Genomic DNA, 25,713 nt, shown 5'->3' with positions numbered 1-25,713 from the left:
TATAAAGATTCTTATATGGTATAAACCTTTGTTTGCTTTAAAGTCAACAAACTGTAGTGTTCTGTTTTTTGACATTTGTGCTCTAAAAGGAATTAGTAATGTGTGTAATACTTTGCCCTAACAATTTGCTTTTATAGTTTTGATATCCTTTTTCAATTCACGTTTTTCTGCACCTGTATGAAAGGACTTGTTGGTGACCTTTTGACCAAGATATTTATCAGCACAGAATGCCAAAAACAAGTTATTAGATGCCTGCTGGCATTTCTCAAGATATCTATGAACTATCTTAGAACTTTTTTGGTTTGTGGTGAGTTACATTGGGATTCAATACCTTGCTTTTAGTATAAGGCAGAATCTCTCACCTTGTCCAAAGGAGTTTAGTTTTGAAGTTCCAAAAAGATCATAGAAAATATTTAATCTACAAAACACCAGCAGCAGGCTCCAAAACAAGGGTTATATTTCAGATATACTTAAGAGTGAAACAGATGGGCCTAGGGCTAAGGTTAAAAGAGTCTTAAAGAGATAGAATTATGAAGTAACTATTTTCCTTAGAAACTCCAAAGGTGCCCAAAATAACAGCGAAATATAGGGAACAGCCTCCCATTTGCTTGACCTGTGGCAAAGCTCCAGCTACTCATTCTTCCTGTCTCTGCATCTGGCTGAATACAATACTTCCATAAATAACCGTGGACTTTCTTTCCTTAAGTTGCTAGCATTGAAATGCAATCTCTGTTTTTGTTTCTTTTCCCAGAACAAGCTTGCCCTCTCCAATGTTTTCCAGAAATGACTTCAGTATCTGGAGCATCCTTAGAAAATGCATTGGAATGGTAAATAAACAGATGAATTATGTAATAGAGCATGAAGTAGAATTGTGTGTAATTATATGACTTTCTGAGTTATTAAAACGTGTACACAAACATGGAGGAGTAGCATGGTGAAATTCAAATGTAGGAGATGGTTACAGAAAAGGAAATTCTGACTGATGCTGTGCTAGAACAGTTTGTGAACTCTGGGTTGTATTGCCTTTATCTTGTTATTTAAATTGTTTTCAGTTAACAGAAATCTGTTTTCTCTCCTTTCTGTCTTACACGCACACACATCCCTTACCCTTCCCTCCCGTTGGAAAACAAACAACAAATAAAGGAAAATCCCTTGTAACTAATATTCACAGTCAAGCAAAACAAGTCCCACTTTGACCATGTACAAAAATAGAAATGCCTCTTTCTCAACCATGAGTCTGTTCTGTCTGTCTACAGTGGAATAGGCTTATTACCAGTCCTCTGGATTCATGGCTGGTCATTGCATTGAGAAGAGTTCTGAAGTCTTTTGCATTGCTTTTCTTTAGCATGTTGTTATTATACAACATGTTTTCCTGGTACTGCTTACTTCACTCTGCATCCGTTTAAACAAGTCTTCCTAGGTTTCTCTGAAATTATCCCTTTTGTCATTTCTTATCGCAAAACATGTTATTGCCTTTAACATATATTCAGATTTGGTTGAGCATACAGGTCCTATCTTCCATATTATAATACTTTTATATTTCCCATCCTTTCCCTTCAGCACCAATTCGAATCATTTCTCTCCATCAGGTGTCTTAGTTTTGCTTTGTTTTGATGTATGAGTATTAGAGTTTTCAAAGAATCTGCTCCTGACTGGGATTCACGTTTTTAATTAAGCAGTTTTATGCTCAGATATCAGTGTAAGGGAAATACTGAAATTTTCCTTTATACTATAAGATGATGGCTACCCCTCAACTTTATTCTCTGATTTTGAGACCCTTTTGGGTCCTGACCGTTTTGACATTTTTCTACTTTGTCCCCTCTATCTTTATATGGGGTAACATGAATCTGAGAGCTTTCACAGGCATTGAACTATAAATTCTTCAGCATACTTAAGGCCTCTATAACCTGCCCCACCCATCTTTCCAATCCCTTCAGGAACTCTCTATTCCTGTCCCATTGAGCTCTATAGAACTAAACTTATCATTCCAGCTCCTATTTCTCCATGTGTCTTCATGCCTGGAATTCACTTCCATCAGTCATCCTCTTTCCTTTTCTTCCTAACAGCTCAAGTCACATCCACCTCCTCTGTGAAGCATTCTTTGATTCCATTGATTGGTAATGCACTCTTCTCCCTCAAATGACTTTGTGTTTACTTACCTTTATACATGTTTTATCCCCTCCCCCTGTTAAAATATGATCTTCTTGAAGAAAGAAACTGTTTGAATTTTGTATTTTTATTCTTGTCTATCACAGTGCCTGGCAAACAAAATTCAAAACTAAGTACTTAATCAAATGCTTGTTGAATTGAATTTTAATTTGAAAATATTAAATTTAGCTCCCCAAAATCATTAGCCACTGAGCCTCACCCTCCCTCCATGCCTGTGTACAGAAAATTTTGAGAAAATACATAAGATAATAGCAGTTACCCTCCCATAGTATTCTAAACTTTTTTTTAAACATGGTTCATATTTTGTATAAAATATCTTTCTCATCTTAAGTTAGGAGTCTAACATGGTCATACAACTTCTGAAGTACGCATAGGACATTGCTCAGAATAAAAAGATTTTACATGAAACTCTAAATCATAATTACATACAGTTTGCTTTTCCCTTTAAGAGTATGATTAATTTGACATGTAACTATCAAAGCCCCTCTGCATGTTTGTGAGTCCTTCTGGAATTTCTTCTCTACTGTGCATTAAAAATGTTTAATGAGCCTTCCACCAACCCCTCTGGGGGGCAGGGGAGAAAGAAATCCCAAACTCTTATAACAAACATGTATTATCAGTGTCCAAAAAATGTATATTTTATTTTGCATTTTGAGTCTACCTCATTGGTCCCTACATTACCTTTAGAAATATGATTCTAAATTTAAAGTTAGGCTATTTTTGTTATTTTTATCCTTTTATACCTGGGCCCAGAAGGAATATCTACTAACCTTCCCATTTATTTGAATAAAATAAAATTCCTTTATGTTGAAAGAGGCTCATGTATCATTTGTAGAGAAATTAAACGTTTATCATAAATGTTAATCTACTGACAATTGAAAATTCTAGTTGATAAAAATGGATAACACTTCATTAAATTCTTCTACCTGATCAAAGGCTTAGTTTAAAATTCCAACCATGTTTTAAGTTTCACCCAAAAAAATCTTTGTATTCATTTACAAGTTCTTCTGGCCTTTGCACAAATGGTTCTTTCTTTTTCTGCTCCACTAAGTGTCAGCTTTATTCTGCTGGCATCTATTTCCTTACGTTGGTGGCCAAAAGCTTCTTTGGTCTGTGTCTAAATAGCAGAAGTCCTGTCTAAACTTAGATGAGCTAGTATCTGAAAAGATGGAAAGTTATTTGGCATTTGACTGTCTTCTAGTTCTTTGAAAGGTGCCATTAATTCTCAGAATTTGCTAAGTGAAAACAGACCTGCAGAGGAAGTGCTGATTGGGGTGTGTTCCTTGTTGAACAAACTACAGACGCTCAAGGGTTGCAGAAAACATTTATTAATGTGGTTTGATTGGAAACTCTGTCAGGCTTCCCTAGAAATGCCAATTCTGTGCTGTTGGCCCCCTCTCTCACAGTGTTCCTGAGTCTTACAGTCAGAACAGACACCAGATCACTGAAATGAGGAAGGGCCAGGTAATTACTACCTGCATGTTTGAGGATCAAACACAGTTGCTTAAATAACATGTGTTTTGAAAGAAAAATATGAGTTTTGTAATTGGGAGTAAAGTGTAGCATACTTTTTTTTTTCTTACAAGATTATTTTTACTTCCCAGCCTTTCTACAACCTTTCTTCCCTCCAAAAAGGCAGAAACTGGAAGAGTAGCTCTGTCTAGAGGTTGGGTTTACAGCAAAGAAAGGAAGGAAGGAAAAGTCATCCAAAAATTATAGGGTTATATGTGTTCTTATGAAATTTTAAAGCTTCAGTTTTTAAGACCCCTTTAAAGTGCAGGATTTCCAAATATTTTTCCTCCCTAGCCTCTTTTATAAACTCATTACAAAAATTAGCAGCCTTCATAACTCATCTCCTTTCTTTTTCCTGCATATAGTCTACCCCTTAGCCTTGCCTTCTAGGCTTCATAAAGCCATTTCTTAATTTGGTAACAAAATCATAGATATATAGCTGGTGGGAACCTCAATGGTCTAGTCCAACTCTCTCATTTTACATGAGGAAACTGACCCAAGAAGGTCACATGACTTGCCCAGAGTTCAGTGTAGCTACCTATATCTTAAACCAAGAGAGGATTTTAGATTTGAGTTTCAAATTTGTAATTTTCCCAGAAAAGATGCTGTTAACTTTAAGAAGTACACAGTGAGTCAAAATTCTAGCATCTTACACTTGGCAAAAGTATATAACTGAGACTTGGCCATAAATCTAGAATAGTTTGTTATTTGTAATGTGTAATGCAGGTTTATAGGATTCTTTTTTTTTTTAATTAATTTATTTAACTTTTAACATTCATTTTCACAAAATTCTGGATTCCAAATTTTCTCCCCATTTGTCCCCTCCCCCCACCCCAAAACACCGAGCATTCTGATTGCCCCTATCACCAATCCTCCCTCTCTTCTATCATCCCTCCCTTCCCTTGTCCTCATCTACTCTTTTGTCCTGTAGGGCCAGATAACTTTCTATACCCCTTTACCTGTATTTCTTGTTTCCTAGTAGCAAGAACAGTACTCAACAGTTGTTCCTAAAACTTTGAGTTCCAGCTTCTCTTCATCCCTCCCTCCCCACCTATTCCCTTCGGAAGGCAAGCAATTCAATATAGGCCATATCTGTGTAGTTTTGCAAATTATTTCCATGATAGTCGTGTTGTGTAAGACTAACTATATTTTCCTCCATCCTATCCTGCCCCCCATTGCTTCTATTCTCTCTTTTGATCCTGTCCCTCCCCAAGAGTGTTGACTTCAAATTGCTCCCTCCTCCCATTGCCCTTCCTTCCATCCTCCCCCCCCCACCCTGCTTATCCCCTTCTCCCCCACTTTCCTGTATTGTAAGATAGGTTTTCATACAAAAATGAGTGTGTATTTTATTCCTTCCTTTAATGGAATGTGATGAGAGTAAACTTCATGTTTTTCTCTCACCTCCCCTCTTTTTCCCTCCACTAAAAAGTCTTTTGCTTGCCTCTTTTACGAGAGATAATTTGCCCCATTCCATTTCTCCCTTTCTCCTCCCAATATATTTCTCTCTCACTGCTTGATTTCATTTTTCTTAAGATATGATCCCATCCTCTTCAGTTCACTCTGTGCACTGTCTCTATGTGTGTGTGTGTGTAATCCCATCCAGTATCCAGATACTGAAAAGTTTCAAGAGTTAAAAATATTGTCTTTCCATGTAGGAATGTAAACAGTTCAACTTTAGCAAAGTCCCTTATGACTTCTCTTTGCTGTTTACCTTTTCATGCTTCTCTTCATTCTTGTGTTTGGAAGTCAAATTTTCTTTTCAGCTCTGGTCTTTTCATCAAGAATGCTTGAAAGTCCTCTGTTTCATTGAAAGACCAATTTTTCCCCTGAAGTATTATACTCAGTTTTGCTGGGTAGGTGATTCTTGGTTTTAGTCCTAGTTCCTTTGACTTCTGGAATATCCTATTCCACACCCTTCAATCCCTTAATGTAGAAGCTGCTAGATCTTGTGTTATCCTGATTGTATTTCCACAATACTTGAATTGTTTCTTTCTAGCTGCTTGCAGTATTTTCTCCTTGACTTGGGAACTCTGGAATTTGGCCACAATGTTTCTAGGAGTTTCTCTTTTTGGATCTCTTTCAGGCGGTGAACAGTGGATTCCTTAAATACTTATTTTGCCCTCTGGTTCTGGAATCTCAGGGCAGTTTTCCTTGATAATTTCATGAAAGATGATGTCTAGGCTCTTTTTTTGATCATGGCTTTCAGGTAGTCCCATAATTTTTAAATTATCTCTCCTGGATCTCTTTTCCAGGTCAGTTGTTTTTCCAATGAGATATTTCACATTCTCTTCCATTTTTTCATTCTTTTGGTTTTGTTTTGTGATTTTTTGGTTTCTCATAAAGTCATTAGCCTCTATCTGTTCCATTCTAATTTTGAAAGAACTATTTTCTTCAGTGAGCTTTTGAACCTCCTTTTCCATTTGGCTAATTCTGCTTTTTAAAGCCTTCTCCTCATTGGCTTTTTGAACCTCTTTTGCCAGTTGAGTTAGCCTGTTTTTCAAGTTGTTATTTTCTTCAGCATGTTTTTGGGTCTCCTTTAGCAAGGTATTGACCCGCTTCTCATGCTTTTCTTTCATCTCTCTCATTTCTCTTCCCAGTTTTTCCTCCACCTCTCTTACTTGATTTTCAAAATCCTTTTTGAGCTCTTCCATGGCCTGAGCCCATTGAGTGGGCTGGGATACAGAAGCCTTGACTTCTGTGTCTTTCCCTGATGGTAAGCATTGTTCTTCATCATCAGAAAGGAAGGGAGGAATTATCTGTTCACCAAGAAAGTAGCCTTCTATAGTCTTGGGTTTTTTCCCTTTTCTGGGCATTTTCCCAGCCAGTGACTTGACTTCTGAGTGTCCTCTCCACCCCCACTTCTCCTCCAGATCTGGCCAGCCCAGTGCTTGGGGTCTGAGATTCAAATTCTACTTCCCAGTCTCAGGGCTTTGGGTGGGGGCAGGGCTGCTATTCAGTGTGAGATTAAGTTCAGCTGCTCAGGTGGGGGCAGGGTCACCACACAGGGCTCAGTTCCCTTAGGGGATTTATGCAGAGACCTTCAACAATGGATCCTAGCTCCTGCCTGCTTTGGGAGCCCCTGTTGCACCCCCGGCTGCTTCCTCCTGAGGGGGCCTGAGTTATGTGGACACCCCACTCCCCTCTCAACCAGCCAAAGAGACCCTCTCACTGACCCTTGTCACCTGTGGGTGGAGGGACCTGTGTGGCTGCTGAAGATTCTGTCCCTGAAGCCTGCTGGGATCTGCCCCTCTTGGTGCCTCACAGCCAAGGCAGGGCTGGCCTCTGCTCTGGGTCTGGTGCACTAGGGACCTTTTGCATCAGGTTTTCAGGTCTCTCTGGAACAGAAATCTCATCCGCTCCATTGTTCTGTGGCTTCTGCTGCTCCAGAATTTGTTGGGAGTTCTTTACAGATATTTTGTGGGCTGTGGGTTCAGAGCTAGCATATGTGTGTCTTTCTACTCCGCCATCTTGGCTCCTCCCGGTTTATAGGATTCTTAATCAGGATTTTAAAAAAACTTCATTACAAACTGAATAACCATAAATAAAATAAACTGAAGTAGAAAATAAATATTGCAATCTTACATAAAACCTATAGCATTTAACAATGTAAAACCAAATTAATTAAGAAACAACAAATATACCCGCTTCCATGCCAAATCTGTGTGAAAATATGCTGCTTCTGACTTTATTTTCTTCCTTTTAAGAAGAACAACAAAAAGAAATTGTATTACGTAGGTATACAAGCTCCCCTCCACTAAGCTCTGGTAAGCAAATCTGGACAGAATTTTGATGGGGAAATTCAGAAAAGGTTACCATGGGTCATTTGTCCAGCCCATTTTATCGTAGGGAGACAGGCTGGATGGTCTGAGGATACTGGGGAAGGGTCTGAGATGCAGAGAGGATTGAGAAGGATTTCAAAGGAGTGATATTCTTAGTCAATGGTAGGTAGACTTTGGGTGGTGTGCCTTCAAAGGAGGAAGCAGGCAGCAGTGGTATGGCATAGACCCGCAGAACACAGTTACATTTCCAGCATTTAGTTCAGCCTGAAGAACAACCAAGACAGAAACCCCAGAACACAGGGGAGCCTATAAATCCCTCCACTCTGAACTAACAGTTTTTCAGCTGGCATTTAGAGACCGAGTCCAATAGAAGTAGTAGTAGTACTAGTAGTCCAGTAGTAGTCCACTCTTACTCATGCCCGAACCCAGATCAGAACTTAGAGAATTTGGGGGAGGGGGAGGCACAGGAAACAGCAATCAGACTTCACCCTGAAAAGCTTTGAAAACGTGCAGGTTCCCAGCCTGTCCCTGGGAACTTAAAATTACACAACATTCAGTAGACTAAAACAGTAGCAGGAGGACCAACCTAGATGTTCCCTCCAAAAGGATGGCAGAGCCGAGCCCTGATATCAAGTCTGAAGTCAGGAAGTGGGCTGGAACATTAAACAACCCAAAAAGAATCTCCCCATAAAGAGTTGTTATGGTGACAGGTCATCTCAGGACACAAACCCCAAAGAAGAGAATGTCTCTAAAATATCTGTAAGCAGATCCTCAGAGAAGAACACAATTTGGGCATAAACTCAACTAGAATGCCTAGGAGTGATGAAGCAAGAGGTTAAAAGAGTAAAAAATGTTGTTTTTTAATAATGAGAGCACATTAAGAAGAAAGTGGAAAAGACGTAAGGGCTGTGGAAGAAAGAACTGGAAAAGGAGTCAGAGGTACAAAACCTTACCCAAGCAAAAGAAACTTCCTGGAAATTAGACTGGGAGGCAACATAAATATTAAAGTACAGTAAAAAGACTGAAAAAAATAGAATCTGAGGCATCTCATAGCAAAAAGCAACTGACCTGGAAAACAGATTGAGGAGAAATAATGTAAGGATCATTCAGCTGTCTGAACACCAGACTGTAAGAAGAGCTTGTACATCTTATTTCAAGAAATATTCTCAGATCTCCTAGAACTAGAGGGCAGAGTAGAAATAGAAGGGATCTACAGTCACCTACTGAAAGAAACCTCTGCTAGAAAACTGCTGAAAATGTGGTAGCCTAAGCATATTATAGCTAAAATCCAGTGCTTCCAAGACAAAGGAAAACAGGATTGTAAGTAACCAGAAAGAAAGATTCAAGTAATGAAGAACAACCTTGTCAGGAGCACATGCGTTAGCAGCCGCTGCTGTAAAGGAGCAGAACTCTTGGAATATGGTATTCCGGTAGACAAAAAGTGAACTTTAATGAAATAGGAGACTTCCTAGCTTTCCTGATGAAAAGACCAGACTTGTATAGAAAATGTGAAGTTCCAGTAAAGCAGTGAAGAGAAACATAGAAGAAGGAGACAGGAATGAATAGTAATAAACTGTTTACATTCAAATATAGGGAGATAATACATGAGCCTTCTGAACCCTTGAACCCTGTTAATGTGGTCAGAGGCCACAGAGGGAGTCCAATTAGACAAGGCTTGGGAGTGGTTCTATTACTTCTTGGTGATCTTAAAAGAAGAAGGGAAAAAAGGAAGGACGAGGAATACGCTGGGAGGAGGCAAGGAGAAGTGAAAGGAAGGATCTTACATAAGCAGGGGTCTCAGATGTCCAAACAAGGAAGGTGGGGTGGGCAGGGGTAGCTCCGCTTGAATTGAAATGTTCAAAAAGTAGTATCAATACGCACACAGTTGAAAAATATGCAAATCACAGAAATATGTTTCACTCAACAGGGAAAAAGGAGGGAGAATCGGCAGCTGGAATTAGAAGGAGGAGGGATTATCCCTAAGCAAAACAAGGTCTAAGGACATACAAAAATGTTTATAGCTCTTTTTGAGGGGGCAAAGAATTGAAATCTGCAGGACTGCCTATCAGCAGGGGTACGATCGAACAAGTTATGGTATATAAATGTGTCCAGATAATGTTGTCTTGAGCTCTTATCAGCATTATGCTAAAGGACTCAATACAGAACAGGACATCTTTTTGAAAATGTTTTGATTGACTACATGTTTGCAGTCAGGGAGGAGGGAGAATAAAGCTAGGATAACAGACTCTGATCTAAACCTACTCTGAGCTCTAGAGAAGTTAAGTGATCTGCTCAGGAGAGTAAGTAGCAGAGCCAGAATTCTAACCCAAGTCTTCAAAATACAAATCAGTTGTGCCTGCCAAATGTAAAAAACAAACCAACAAAAAACCCTAGCCCTGAGAAGCCCAAAGAATCCCACATCCAGACGCATCCTTTTTTCCTACTCTCTCCCTGTGATGGAGAAAACTTCCTCAGCCTAATTGGGGCTTTCTTTACCGTAAAGTTGGATTGTATAACATTTAACTAATGTACATTTTTTTAAGTAAAATGCAATCCAGTCTTAAATCTCTCAGAAAATGTGATTGTCTTTTCTCTAAGACAGCCTTACAATCATTGCAGTAAAGCAGAAATCTTAAGAATAACTTAATAGCTTGTAACCTTTGTGCTTTATTTCCTTATGTTATTCGTTTGTGGAATCGTTTGGTAATCCCACAGTGCCAATGTTCTTCATGGTTTTTTTTTTTCCCCTTTCTCCTCTTACCTCTTCATGTTTCCTCTTACTTGGCATACTGTAAATATCTGTACTCAGAAATACCTCACCTGCACCTGTAGATTAGATCGTAGGCCTTCTCCCCAAATGCACACATTACATTACCCTTAGGCTATGCTGTGTCGATCAGGAGACTATGTGGGATAGGCAAAAGGATAACTTAACCAGGGGAGAGAATCAAGTGTTTATTGTTCGTCATTTGCACCAAGAACTTGATTAGCATGTATTAGGTCACTTGTCATGGTAGCAGTAAGACCAGCCCTAACCTGAGTTGGTTTTTCTCTCTAAGGTCAGGTTATTATTGACATATATTAATTCATTCAACAATTACTTAAGTGCCTACTATACTAGTCACTGTGCTAGATGATGAGACTATGAAAACAAAATAAATTGCTGTTCTCAAAAAGATTGTATTCTTTAATATGTGGATCTTCAGATGAAATGTTTTTGATTCATAAAATGTTTTGCTTTTTTTTTTTTACCTACCTTCAAGTTGTTTAAATATTGTTTAATAGTACTCAAGAGAATAAAAAAGTCTTCTCTTTCTAGAATTTCCTCTCCACTCTTAGTTTGTCAGCTGACAAGCAATTTCAATTAAGAATTTCTTCAGTTTCATCATTAGTTGTTATTAATTTGCATGGATAAATTTAAACCTTGGCTTTCAACTGGGTCACAAGATAGGACTATCTGATATGAATATTTAATTCTATTGATTGAATCTCCTTATGGTAAAAGAACATACTGGTTCATGTTTCTTTTTTAAAGCTTGATCCTTACAATATCCATTATTTCTTCCCTAATATTAGAAATGTTTGGGGATGAATATAAGATGTATTTGCTAATTGAAATGTCGATCATATTATATAAAATTAGAACAAAAATGTGTTAGGTTTCTGAATTCCCAAGATGTTGTTGAAGAATAACTGTATTTGCAAGTGAAAGTAAGATCTACTTGTATGTTATTGAGTTTTCTATAATCATTGAAAGGGCGTTGCCTCACTCAAACTGAGACTTGTTAAAGATCTTAGCTGGAAAAGGCCAAGATTCCCCACTGCCTCCTGGGCCATCTCCAGTCATCCTGATCTATGTCTCTCTGGAGGAGAAAGTGAAGCTGGTGCCTTGCACGGCCCTCCCTCACTTACATCCAGTTCACTTGCATGTCATGGCATCACCTCCCTCCTGTCATGATCCTCTGAGAATAAAGGACAAACAACAATAACCTTGTTGAAGAAAAATAGACTTTTTGATGTTCCAAACTAAGTTTAGATAAAAGAAAAAAACTGCAGGTGAGTTGAGATGAAATGAAATACATGTTCATAAGTGTCCTTATCTATTTATTTTTTTAAATAATTTTTACTTTTTGTTATTTTAGACTTGAGAACCCCCGACAAGAACATTTCCATAAACAAAGAAGAGAGAAAAGATTTGAAATTTGAAACCACATAATCTGTTATATACAGCTTGGTTTTTAAGTAAATAAGAAATTCAGTAGCTTCTTTTCCATACTATACTGCTTGTCTCTGTCAACCTGTATACTTTTTTCTCTCCTATGCATTTTTAATATGCTTAAATGATTTACCTTCCTTTTCTTTGTTTTCACTGTCACTATCTTCCCTATTCCTAATCATATATTTTGTGTATGTCTCTGTTAGGGAATGTTGCTTTTGTTTATATATTTGAATCATTGATATCTTGAATGATATCTTGAATATCATATCTTTATCGGAGAAATTCCCTGTGTAGATTTCTGGAGAACCAGTTAATTTTTTTCCCTTCTGATTTTATCAATATTGATTTTATTAGTACAAAAACTTCAATCTCATGTAATCAAAATTATCCATTTTCTTATCAGTGATTCTTCTACCTCTCAGTTCTGTCCCTTGAGGCCAAGTAAAATGAGGTTAATCCCTCTTACATGATAGCCCTTCCAATAGTTGAAGACAATTAATGGCATCTCCTCTAGCTGAACAGTATCAAGTTTCTCCAATTCATTTTCATATGCTGTTTACCCAGGACTGAACACATGATCTTATTCTCTTTTGTCTTTAAAAACATGCTGTTGGGGCAGGTAGGTGGTGTAATGAGTAGAGCACTGGCCCTGAAGTCAGGAGGACCTGAATTGAAATCCAGCCTCAGACATCTGACACATATTAGCTGTGTGACCTTGGGCAAGCCACTTAACCTCGATTACCTTGTTTTCCCCCTACAAAAAAACAACCGAAAAAGGAACTCTTTCTGCTGTAATTTTAGTGAGGTGGAGTAGAAGGAGCTCAGCGTTCAGCAGTAGAGAAGTAACACTGTGGTATCGTGGAAAGAGCATGAGATTTGGAATCAGACGACACAGGTTTAATCCTCGTTCTGCTGTAGGCTAGCTGTGTGCTCTTTGACAGGTCACTGAACCTCAGTCAGCCTCCATTTCCTTCTCTGTCAAATAAAATGGTGAACTAAATGATCTCTGAAGAGAAAGAAAGTTTCAGGGCTAAATGGATTTTAATGAAAACATTCATACCTGAGCCACCCTGGTTAAGGGAAGAGTTCCATGCTGAAATACTCTATCTTCCTTGGTTTCCTTTTACTCCAGACTCTTATTTTCTACCATTAATACAGTCTATTCAATTCCCAAGACAATTGACACATTACTAAATTAAATATTTATAAGCATTCTGCCATGCAGTGTCTTCCAGAAAAAAAAGACAAAATACACTTTCTAGATAATTACCGTTCTTCCTGCAATTTAATTTCAAATGTGTAAATGCAGTTTACTTGTACAAAATGAGGTGTGAGTGGCAAAAAAGAAAAAAAAAGCGCAAAAGACATGAACTAGAAATTAAATTGCTTACGTAAGTGCTTGGTCAGAGAGCAGCTGTGATTCAGCCGTGGGTAGCTATTTTAGTAACAGTCCCTATTGCCTCAGGTTTTGTGGGTTCTGTACAGAATATACATCCATCTGGCCACACTGAAACAACCAAAAGGAGTTTGATAGGATCCTTCCTGACTACTGTGAGAAGCAGCAGCAGCTATTATTTTACCTTGCATTTCTGTATCCATAATAAGCATAGTTACTTTCCATACAGTCTCTAGAAAGTATGAGAAGAGGTACCTCTCCAAGGTGCTGGACAAGTGTACTTCTGGTGCAGTAATATGACAGGATTCCATTTGCAAAACTCTGCTCAGCAGCCCATAATTTAGATTTAGGCCAGTGCCTGAGCCTCCAGTCATACTCATCCTTCTTTATACTATCTCCCCTTTTCTATTCAGTTCTTTTATACATTGGAAAATATTTCTGCGCCATAATATACCTTGGATTCTGTAGCATTGGGAACAGAGAACTTGTTCCTGGTGTTATGAGGTATAGGAGCACAATAATGAGCACAGAGGATTTTTACTTTGTACTCATTATATTTACTTAGTACCTATTACATACCCACCATTTGCTGTGTCCTGACTGCGATAAAGAAAGATAAGAGTCTAAAAAGGAATATAAAGTATAGTTAAGGAGACAGAAGACTTCCTTAATATATAGAAAATAACAGCAAATAATACAAATGAATATTATATTAAGAGCTGATATTTATATAGCATTTTAAGGTTTACAAAACATTTTACATCCACTTCATTTTGGACAATTAGGACATGAACTAATCAAAAATAAAATACATACGTTTATGTAACAGATTTATTAAGTATCATTTGTGTGCCAGAGAATAATTAGAGTTTACTGCTCTCTTCTCATTCTCTTATTTTCTGAGAACTCTTTAGTGTCCTTTTTTGGAGGATCACCTCCATCTGTAACTCTATTCATGGTTCATCCTAAGAATTTGTCTTGGGCCTTATGTTTATTCTCTCTGTTCCCTCCTGATGATTACGATCTTAGCAGTGTCACAGACTTCCACATCTCTGTGTCTGGCCCAAGTCTCTCTCCTGAACTTTAATCTCCCATCACCAACTTTTGAACATTTTGAACTAAACTATGGCATCTCAAACTTAACATGTTGAAAACAGAACTCATTATCTTTCCCCTGAACCCTCCACTTCCTTATTTGAGGTGAGGGCACCACCATCCTTTAAGTCACCCAGGAGTCACATTCTTAGAGTCAGCATCAAAACTTTTCATTTTCATCTCCATATCCTCCAGCCAGTTTCCAAGTTGTGATTCTGCCTCCCCAACATCTCTGATTTCTGTTTCCTACTTTGTACTCTCATGGTCACCACCCTGCTTTAGACCCTCCAGTCTGGACAATCATAGGAGCCTTCTAATTGGTCTCCCTATTTCAACTCCCCCCTCCCAAATCGTCCACACAGATGCCAAAGTGATACTCTTAAAACACAGATCTGACCATGCCCTTCCCTTGCTCAGGAAATTCCAGTGGCTCCCTATTGCCTCGGAGATAAAACACAAATTCCTTTGTTTGCCACTGAAATTCACTCACAATCTGGCTCTTGCCTACTTGTTACTCATTATGCTCTCCTTTTCTTATTAATCTCTTTCACTTACTCTGTGGTCCAGCCAAAATCGCCTACTTGCTTACGTTAGACATGATACTTCGTTTCCTGGATTTACCTCTTTGCAAAAGCTATCCCCTATACCTGAAATATTCTTCCCTCCTGGCCTCTGCCACTTAGCATCTGGCTTCCTTTCAAAGCTTAGCCTAAGCAACACCTCCCACACGAGGCTTTTCTGATGTCTCAGCTGCTAGTGCCTCCTCTGCCAAAATTACCTTGAATTGATCTTGAATGTATCCTGCGTATACTTATGTAGGTATGTGTTACCTCAAACAACTGAGTGGCTCAGCAAATGGTGTTGGATGTGGAGTCAGGAAGACCTGAGTTCAAATTCAGTCTCAGAAACTTACTAGTTATATTACCCTGGGCAAATGACTTAACTTCTCTTAGCCTCAGTTTTATCATCTACAAAATGGGGGTAAATACCAATACCTCCCTCTCAGGGTTTTCACAAAGATCAAATGAGATAAGATACATAAAGTGCTTTGCAGAGTTGGGAGCCCAGATGAGATATTCCTGCTGTACTTAAAAAACTATCTTTGCATTGCCCTTTTCCCTAGCTTTTCAATGGTTACACTGGTGAGTGTGCACTGTGTGCACCAGGCATTTATCTTGGGCTCACTAGACCACTTTGATCACTGAGCTTCCATCAGCCACCCAACATTTTATTGCTCATAGCTTAAAATACTTTAAAAATTGTGGTCCTTATACTCCAGCACTCTTAATCATAATAGTAATTTTTTTAGCTCAGTATTTCTCTTCATTCATCCAACAAACATTTATTAAGCATCTACTATTTGTAGTGTTATACTAGGTACTGGGCAAAATCCAACAGTTAGAAAGAATGTGCAAATCTAACTTTTAAATCTTGTTATTAATTAGGAGCTTTCCAAGATCACGATGCCAGTTATATTTAATGAACCCTTGAGCTTCCTCCAGAGACTAACTGAGTACATGGAACACACGTACCTCATCCACAAGGCCAGCGCACTTTCTGATGCAGTGGAAAGGATGCAAGTATGTAATATTGATGAGGATATTGATTTGTATTAGTTCTGTGTCCCCAAAGTGCATTCTTTTATAAATTGTTTACAAAAAAGAAACTTCTAAAAAAGCTGATTCTGCAACTGTCAGCAACTAATCCACAGTTAATTTTTTTTAGTGTCTGCTATATACATTAAACTGTGCCTGGCACTGGGAATATACTCTACAGGGATCAGTGTAAACTATATATTCTTTTCTCTTTTTATGGTAATGCATTTAAGATTTTAAGAACAGAAACACAGTTAAAGCCCCCTCTAATCTAACCACTGGGTTTATTAGTAGCATAGAAATCACTGGTACAACATTCCGTCACAATACTTTCACCCCACTGCCATTTGGATTCTCACTTTGGTCTGGTTTGGGAACATGAAACCAGATACATAATTGTAGCCCAGAAAATGGTTCTTTCCAGAATATAGACTAATTTAGGGTAGCACAACATGAATAAGATTTCTGTTTTACACCAAAGTACATAAAAGAAACTATAAAGGGAAGATGTTAGTTTGTACCTTCCCTAAACATCTTTTTGAAGCTGTATTGATAAGCAACAGATTTCTTAGCACAAGGTTGGGGTGGGAGAATCTGTGGCTTTGGGGTTACATGTGGCCTTCTGGGTCCTTTGGTGCAGCTTTTTGAGTCCAAGTTTTACAGAACGAATTCTTTTATTAAGGGGATTTGTTCTGTGAAGTTTGGATTCAGTCCAAGGACTGCACTTGAGGACTTAGAGGGCTCCATGTGGCCTGAGGCTGCAGGTTCTTCATCCTGGTTTAGCATATTCTCTCCCTTCTTTTGTCTCTCCTGTAGTAGATGAAGCGGATGCACATGTGGAGTTAAATATCTGATGTTAAAAAAAAATTTATCTGGGGATCTACAATGTATATAATCTGTCCTTGGATAATCAAAAGCTGAATATGTAATCGTAATATATTAAGTGAAACTGGGTTGCCCCATTGGTTAAAGCTAGTAATTTCTCAGGGTACCTTGAAGGATATGGTATAGTGAGAAGAGCCTTAGATCTGGATTTAGAGGACCTAAGTTCAGATCCCGGCTCTGTCCTCATTATTCATGGGACCTTAGGCATCACACTGTGCTTCTCTGCACCTCCTTCCTTACCTGAATAATGAAGGGGTTGGACTGGATAACTTTCTAAGATCCCTTAGAGTTCTAAGTCTGATTCTATTTTTTAAAAAAAGAAAAGACAGAGGAATGAAACAACATATCCTTTGAACTAAAATCATTGACATTATTAGGATATGTTAGTTGTTCCAAATGTATGTAGCATTCCCTGAATTTTGTTAGATGTGCCCCTCAACTCCCTGCACTACCAGGACTTCAGGGACTCTTCCTTACAGCAAAGAATGCAGTGATGTAAATAGAAGCTTTGCTGGGTAAGGTCCACCCTTTAGTGTTCGACAAGTTACCACCTAAGTCTTCTTGATGTACATTGTTTTTCTTATTGCAGAACAATATAGTATTCTAAACTGAGTCCATTTTTTTCTTTCTTTTACGAAGCTTTATTGTTCCACTTCTCTTTGGGAAACTGGAGTTTTTTTGTTTTGTTTTTTCAGTTTTATCACACTTTCTTTTCATTCTAGGTATTGTTTAGCCAACTTTTTTTTTTAATTAAAGCAGAATGTTGGTTTACAAATTTTCATAAAGCTTTTCAGATAATTCAGGACACTTTGAGGGAGATCATAAAACCAGAGTTTAGGTAGAAAACCACTGGTAGATGACCAAAGTAATTTTTGCTTTAAAAAACCTAGTTTTTACGTACACTACTAGTGCCATTGTCCAAACTGTCTGGGTGCTATGGAAGGTTTTGAGAATCCAGAGTAAACAAACTACTCAAAAATAACTTCGTAGTAAATATGTCAAATGAAATCTTGGTTCCTGAGTTTAAGAGTATTTTCAGCTTGTGCCAATCTTTTATCCCACAGTGTGTAGCTGCGTTTGCTGTATCTGCTGTTGCTTCTCAGTGGGAACGCACAGGGAAGCCTTTCAACCCACTACTTGGAGAGACATATGAATTAGTCCGGTAAAGGTTTCTCTCTCATTGCATTTAAAAGTATCGTGGCTCAGTTGGTGGGATTTGGATGATTCTTTTTTAATATGGTTTTCCTTATAATTTCTGGTTTCTTTTTTTTTTCTATTTTCCCTTTTACTTAAATGCAGTGTTACCTGACGTAGTCTGGCCTTTAGAATCTGTGACTTTAGAATTTGATTGTTAAACCATTTTCTTAAGAAAAAATTTTGGTTTGATTGAAAAGGCAATTTTAATGTTTTCTTAGGAAATGAAAACAACTCAGAACTTTACTTAAACAAAATTTTGTTGATAACCATTAGAATTGCTAAAAGAACTTATTTTAACTAGTATTGGGGAATAGTATGCTATTAAAGTTCAAAATGAAGAAATTATTATTTAATCATTGAGGTTCATCAAGATCTGCTGTACTCCTTTAGATCTGATCTGTTATTCAAATAAATTTTTCAAAAACATAGAAAATCACAGAACTTAGTACGTGCAGCATGTGTAATAGGAATAAAAATACGATTGTATTGAATTACTCATGCCTGTGTCTTCAGGTACGTTTATGTGTGATTTCCTAAGGGATCTTTCTTGACGCTCACATTTCGCACATTCATTTTCTTCCCTCCATACCTCTCAGGCTAGTTCCTACTTTTTTAAGCCCTAAATCCAACTTAGCGTGTTCTAATGCTTTTAGATTTCTAGATCTGGTTTAATTTTGTCGTTCCCCGCCCCCGCTGCAGAAAATACTACAAATTAATTTCCACAGGTAGCATTACTGTTCCCAAGCATTTATCTATTAGTGATAATTTTGACATGAAGAGTAGTTGTTATGAAAATGAATCTTGATTCACCAACTTTGAAAATGCCAGCACAGTTTTGAGCCAGTATTGCACTGTGGTATTTTTTTGTACATCAGGATTCTAATACAGGTTTATTTGCTCAGTAGCATCTTGTTTTTTGTTTTTAATTCTTGAAGAGATGATCTTGGATTCAGACTTATCTCAGAGCAGGTGAGCCATCATCCTCCAGTGAGCGCGTTTCATGCTGAAGGATTAAACAATGACTTTATCTTTCATGGATCAATTTATCCCAAACTCAAGTTCTGGGGTAAGAGTGTGGAAGCTGAGCCCAAGGGAACCATCACTTTGGAACTTCTTGAGTAAGTTGGCATGATGTCATTTGCATCCCTCTGCATACTCGTGCATGCACACTTTCTAAAGCTGAAAATCATTAATTAAAAAAATATCTACTTCATATGTAAAAACACTCAGGAAAATTGCGTGTATTCTACATTAACTGAAACAGTATCCAGGGTGGGGAGAAATGGTATTCCACTCTGCCATATTAGACCACATCTAGAGTATCTTTTTTCTTATTCTGAGTATCACATTCTAGGAGAAATATTGACAAAGTCCATTGTGTCCAAAGGAGAGTGATAAGGATAATTAGGATCTTAAAACCGAACTGTGTTACCATACTAACTGATGGTTAGCCTGAAGAAGCAGATGCCTAGTGAAAACAGGCTGACTTCTCCAAATCTCTGTAGATTGATAGATGAAACAGGGATTAACTGAAGGGAAAGAAGTTTCAGGTGGTACATTTCAGCCCAGTTAAAGAAAGTTTTTCCTTCAGAAAAGAAAACTTTCTGAAGGAAAAACTTCCTAAAACTGTCCAAAAATAGAACAGACTGCCCTAAGAGTTATTAGATTCCCCAGGACTGAAGCAATTTCAACAGAGACAGGCTAGCCACTTGTGGGGAATGTTGTAGCTAGGATTCATGCTTTAGATAACCAACTCTTGAAATTAGATTTACGTAGATTACACCCCTGAGCTCCCTTCTCACTCCACAATTCTTTGATTCGATTACCCCAATTACAGTTCATGAAAATTTAACTTAATATGAACAGTGTTGTTTGTATATATTTTAACATGGAATTAGTCTGTGTTATAATGTATAATCATAAATGTATGCCAGTTCTTGCCACGAAACCTTTGTAAATCATAGTAACAGTGTTTCAGTCTGTGATTAGCCATTTTTCTAAATGAATTGTGTTCTGTCATCATTTCACATTTACTAATTGAAGATGGTTTCAGGACATCTAACAAATGCATAGAATCATAGAATTTTAAAACTACATGGATGATCTAATCTGTCTTTAAATTCCTTTCCTTTTCTAAAAGAGAGTTTAAAAATCAAGACAAAAGTTATGAAAAAATCAGGCCTGAGTACTAATCTGGGCTTTTTTAAGGAGCATTTTCAGTATACCAAAGTTTTTCTGTTTTGTTTGGTGAACTAGTTTGGAATTTCCATAGAAAGCTTTTTGGGACCTTGTCCCAATTTTCTACTTCATTTCCATTTGAGGAGGTGGAGATGTATCTTCTAGTTATTTTCACACAGACTTTTTTGTCAGTGAAAATAGTTAAAGTTTGAGATAACTGTCTAGAATTATTCATGTAGTCTAAATTTGTTTTCAGAACGCATATTAATGTATATTCCATTTTTTGTGGACATCCTATCATTTTCACACAAATTTTGTATCTTTTTGCACAATAAGTGCTTAAAATACATGTTAATGTTTAAATTTTGAATATGTACAAAACCATTTCTTTTTTTAAATATACTTTGATGTACTTTTTTAAACATCAACATAATTTTCTCCAGTACCGTTTCCCAACCCCTCCCAGAGAGCCATCCCATATAAAAATAATATTTCTAAAAAGAAAAAAAAAATAGACAAAGGAAAAATATCAGCAAAACTGCCCAATATTATCAGTCTTCCATATGTGTTATCTTTCCCATTATACTATGAGCTCTTTGAGAATAGATTTTTATTTTTCTACTTATACCTCTTGCACATAGCACAGTGCTTTGCACATAGTAGAAGCTTACCAAATGCTTTTATTTGTTTGTATGCTGAAAAAGTCTAAAAACATATCGTCCTTGTAGGGCTCCCCCCTCTGCAGAGGAGTAAGGGTGGCTATGCCTTCTCATATCTTTTCTTTGGAGATAGTCTTATTCTTTTCATTTTTTCAGTATTCATTTTTTATTTTTTAATGGTTCTTTCCACTTATGTGATTTTAGTCATAGTCTATATTGTTTTCTTGTCTCTGCTTACATCACTCTGCATCAGTTCATGTAGATCTTTCCATGCTTCTCTGTACTCATGGTCATCATTCTTTAACAGCACAGTACTGTATTACATTTATGTTCCACATTTTTTAACCATTTCTCATTCAATGGTTATTGACTTTGTTTCCAATTCTTTATTATCACAGAAAGTGCTGTTATGAATATTTTGAGGCTTTCTTCTTATCAGTGGCTTCTTTGATGTATAAGCCTTGTCATAGATTCCATAATCATTTCTTTAAGCTAATTTTGTTTTCTTTTAATGAAGAAAATATTTTCTGTATATTATTTGGTTGTCAAATGCCATTGTGGAAAGCCTGAGTTTTCTTAGCCTGCAAAATGTCATTAGCATCTGATTCATCAAAAATGCTAAATACTAGTCAATAATAATCTCTCTATTGACAGCTAGTGTGTGTGTGTGTGTGTGTGTATGTGTGTGTCTTTTACCTTGATTGGGTGCTAGTTTTAAACTTCATAGGCTGCATCATTTAGAGGAGAATAGCTTTTTAATATGTACTATGATATTTTCCATTATAAGCCAGTGGTTTATTGACTACGTCAAATAACATAATAATATACTATTCCTCCCTTACTTTTTTAGGCACAATGAAGCCTACACATGGACAAATCCTACTTGCTGTGTGCATAATATTATTGTGGGTAAACTCTGGATTGAGCAGTATGGCAACATGGAAATAACAAACCACAAGTAAGTTAGACTTTTTTAGGAGTGCGCATGTTTTTTTAAGAATACTTGATGTTGTCCTGTGAGCTTCTGATTAGAACAGCTATGATGGGAACTGATGAAATATCTAAGAAACAGATAGCAGTGTAGTGGTAGTGGAAAGAGGGCTGACCTGGGCAGTGTCAGGATGCTGGGTTTGACTACAGACTCCAACACTTAAGATAATTTTGTGACCATAGGCATTTACTTCCTTTCTGGGCCTCAGTTTCCTTAGACAATATGATTGCACTGCCTGCCTTATAAATTGTGAAGAAACTTCTTTATAACTCTTATTATCTAAATTGTAGCAACTCTTATTATATTAAACAAATAGATCCAGTCTCATCTAACTTCTCATTATCTCCATTATTATCCAACTTTTGATATTATCATGTAGCTAAGTCTGTTTGGGCTATTTTCCTCATTCTGTGGTGTATCCTTTACAAATTTGTGCTCAATAAAATGCAGATTGGTCATCTAAATGTGATATCTTTTATCATAGGACTGGAGAGAAATGTATATTAAACTTCAAGCCATGTGGCCTTTTTGGAAAGGAATTACACAAAGTTGAAGGCTACATTCAGGACAAAAGGTAATATTCCCAATTTTAATTATAGACTAGATAGGAAATAGGCTTCCACATTATTGTGAGATAAACTTACGAGGACTACTTAATACAGAAATGTTATAAGAAGTTGAAATGTAGCTTTACCTTCTGTCTGTTTTTCTAATTAACATAACTGGCAAACATCTTTCAAGCGAAGCAGAACCCTGGCTCTCTGCTAGAGAACCCTGCTCAATGCTAGCCTCTGTTTACAGCAAAAAGAAGCTACGGGCCCTCTATGGGAAGTGGACAGAGTGCTTGTACAGTGTTGACCCTGCCACCTTTGAGGCTTGTAAGAAGAACGACAAGAAAAATGCAGATGAGAAGAAAAGCAGCAAACAGGTAAGTCTTGTGACATGGCATCCACAGCAACATCAGACACTGTACCACCCACTGCGTTCTCCTCACTGTGAGACGTGGTTGGGCCACATGCAAAGTGATGTTCACATAGATTTTTATTTGCTACAGGAGCAGTTGTTTCCTTGAGTCTTTTTCTAGCACATAATTTTTAGCCTGAAATGCATTAGATTTGACACAAATCTAATGGGGTGATTTTCATCCATTTTTATCAAAAATCTTAGAGTGCTTTTATCTCATTGACTCTGGAATAGAGGGGTTGATTCATTTAACAGGCATGTAAGTGCCAGCTAGCATTTGTGCCAGGTATAGTACTAGATACTGGGCTGCAAAATACAAAAAAACAAACAGGCCCTGCCTCAAGGAGCTTGGATTCTGCACAAAGAAAGGCAATACAAAAGCAACTTTTAAGGGAGAGGGCATTAACAGTGGCTGGGGTGGGGGGGAGAAAAGGGGGCAGACAGACTTCCTCTGGTAAGTGGCGCTTAGGCTGAGATGTGAGGGTGAGGGAAGGAGCAAGCACGAAGTGGAAATGAGGGGCGGGGCTGCGCCAGCTATCCTGTGTAACAACATGGAGGCAAGAGAGAAGATGAGATGTGTGAGAAATGGGGAACATAGGGTGAATGAAGGAGAATGATAATGTGATAAACTTGCAAGGGCACATGGGACTGTTTTCACAAAGAGCTTTAATTGCCAAACAAGAGTTTATATTTTATTCTAGAGGTAAGGCAGGGAACTTACTGAAGTTTCTGAAGCAGGGCAGTCACATAAGAGAGACATGAAATAAAGAGGAGCCTGAACTGAACTGTGTGAGTGGAAGAATGCCATCAAGGTAGAAATGACAAGATTTGGCAAAGTATTGGATAGGTAGAGTGACAGAGATTGAGGAGTCAGGGATGACTCTGAGGGCTGTGAACATGAATAACTGGAAGGATGATGGTACCCTTTAACAAGAGTAGGTAAGTTAGGATTGGAAGATAATGAATTCTGTTTAGGAAATGTTGAGTTTGAACTGCCTATGGCACATTTAGTTGGAGGTGATCAATATTGGTGATATGGGACTAGAGTTTAGGAAAGTGATTAAAGCTGGGCATAACTGTTAGTTACCTGAATAGAGGATAGCTGAATCCATGGAATTGATGAGATCTCTAAGAGGATGAATGTAGAGACTGAAGAGAAGAGAACCCAGAATAGGGCCCTCAAGTACACCCATACAGAGGGGTCCAGGCATGGATATTGTCCAGCAAAGGAGAATAAGAAGGAGCAGTCAGAGAAGTAGGAAAAGAGCCAAGAAAGAGCATTCACAGAAATCCAGGTAGAAAATGCTACAAATGAACTCAAGAAAGATAAGGACAGAGAAAATACATGGGATTTTCCCATTAAGAGCTCATTGGTAACCTTTGAGAGAAAAGATTCAGTTAATGATGAAGTCATATGTCAGATTGTAATGGAGGTGAGGAGTGGAGGTGAGAAAATGGAGTCAGTGAGTCTAAAAGAACCTTTTTTAGGAATTTGGCTATGAGTGAGCTGGTGGGGGAAGGGTAGTAGGCTTAAGTGAAGTTTTCCTAAGGATTTGGAAAATCAAAGCATGTTTGTAACTAATAGAGAAGGCACCAGTGGATAAGAATAAACTGAAATTTAGGAAGAGCAGTTGACATCCAGGACACCAAAGCAAAGGGTTTGTCATTGGTAGGGAGAAGTCACCTTTTTCTTCAAGATTAAATCAAAGAAAAAGAGGATAAAGGATGCTGATGGGGAAATTTGAGAAGTAAAAGTAGGGAAGAGGTTCAGGACAGATGGCTTCCATATCATCAGCGAAGCATGAGACACAGTCTTGTACTGAGAGGGCAGGTGGCTTGAGGAGCAAAGAGATTTGAAATAGATTCTGTGGGAAATGGGATGAAAAATCAATGAGGGAAGAAAAAAAGGAGTGGCATTGCAGCAGTTGGGAGTCCACTTGAGATTATAAAATGTAATTTTGGCATGGATCCCATCAGTCCTCTCATTTGACTTCCTACAACACCATTCAGCACCAGTGGGAGTAATTCATAGTAAGGATTTGAAAAATAATGAGCAGCATAAGACAAGAAAATAAATTGATAGTAATGATACTTTCTGTCTCATTTTGAATGCATGTGGCCAGCATGCTACATACTTAAATGTTAGAGATTTCACTTTCCACAAGAGAAGTTTTGTATTTTACTTTAAAATTTGAACTCCTTAAAACATAAGACTTTTCTTGAAATTAATTTTCCTGCTTAATGAATCCATCTATTGAAGGTACCCATTTCATTGTTTTTTTTTTTTCCTGTAAACAATGAGCATGATCACAGAAGGGAATAAGCATCGCTGTCCTATTATTATACTCTTTTTTAGACCTTCCTCTTGACGAAAGAATTTATATTCTAGGCAAAATTACCTTAATCTCATGGAATAGTTTTCTCTCCTATGTGACATCAAAAATGATCATCAGAAAGTGAGCAAATTTATTCCCTTTCTTTGGAGCAGAAGAGGAGAGATTTGAGGCCAAATGGTAGCCAAGAGGTCGTTTGTTCAGGTCTGATCAGCTGGTGTCAGAAAAAAGATAGAGATGTGCCTTAAAATAGCAAAGTATATTCTGAATTCTCTCTGTTCTTTAGTGCAGTGGTATCAGACTCAAGAGATAAAGAGCCCCTCACTTGTACATAGTAATCCCTGTGAACTGCATATTGACTTAGAAAATTAAACATATTAACGTTATCTGTGTTCTGTTATATTTTTGTTTTGTTCATTTTTTTTTAAAATTACATTTTCATCTGCCTCAGGCCACCCTGGGGAGTATTGTGCCCAAGTTTGATGCCTCTGGTTTATTGTTTGCAGTAGAGTGTTGGACGTGGAGTGAGAAAGAGCTGCATTCAAATCCTTCCCCAGATACTGCCTGACTGTATGACCTTGAGCAAGTCACCTAACCTCTTTCAGCCTCACTTATTTCATCTGTAAAATGGGATTAATAATGATAGCACCAACTGTATAGGGTGATTGAGAGGATTAAATGAGATAATGTATGTAAAGTGTTTTGAAAACCTTACAGCAGTATATGAATGTTAACCATTATG

At 37.6% G+C, this 25,713-nt stretch overlaps 1 protein-coding gene across 13 annotated transcripts in view; it reads left to right on the top strand.

Annotated features, from left to right (window-relative positions):
* Positions 1 to 25,713, top strand: part of OSBPL1A (oxysterol binding protein like 1A) — a 324,266-nt gene that overhangs the window by 276,381 nt on the left and 22,172 nt on the right. For 12 of the 13 annotated variants that reach the window (XM_072604414.1, XM_072604417.1, XM_072604412.1 and 9 more), the window contains 7 exons: positions 752 to 827; positions 15,616 to 15,750; positions 17,715 to 17,812; positions 18,783 to 18,965; positions 21,535 to 21,642; positions 22,160 to 22,249; positions 22,477 to 22,603. In XM_072604414.1, coding sequence (XP_072460515.1) covers positions 752 to 827; positions 15,616 to 15,750; positions 17,715 to 17,812; positions 18,783 to 18,965; positions 21,535 to 21,642; positions 22,160 to 22,249; positions 22,477 to 22,603 — 817 coding nt within the window. The remainder of the gene's footprint in view (positions 1 to 751; positions 828 to 15,615; positions 15,751 to 17,714; positions 17,813 to 18,782; positions 18,966 to 21,534; positions 21,643 to 22,159; positions 22,250 to 22,476; positions 22,604 to 25,713) is intronic. The other variant, XM_072604424.1, reaches the window with a different exon arrangement.

The sequence above is a fragment of the Notamacropus eugenii genome, chromosome 4 (assembly GCF_028372415.1).
Source record: "Notamacropus eugenii isolate mMacEug1 chromosome 4, mMacEug1.pri_v2, whole genome shotgun sequence".
In the NCBI taxonomy this organism is placed as follows: Eukaryota; Metazoa; Chordata; class Mammalia; order Diprotodontia; family Macropodidae; genus Notamacropus; species Notamacropus eugenii.
Note: the sequence above shows the minus strand (reverse complement) of the source record. Positions and strands in the feature narration are given on the sequence as shown.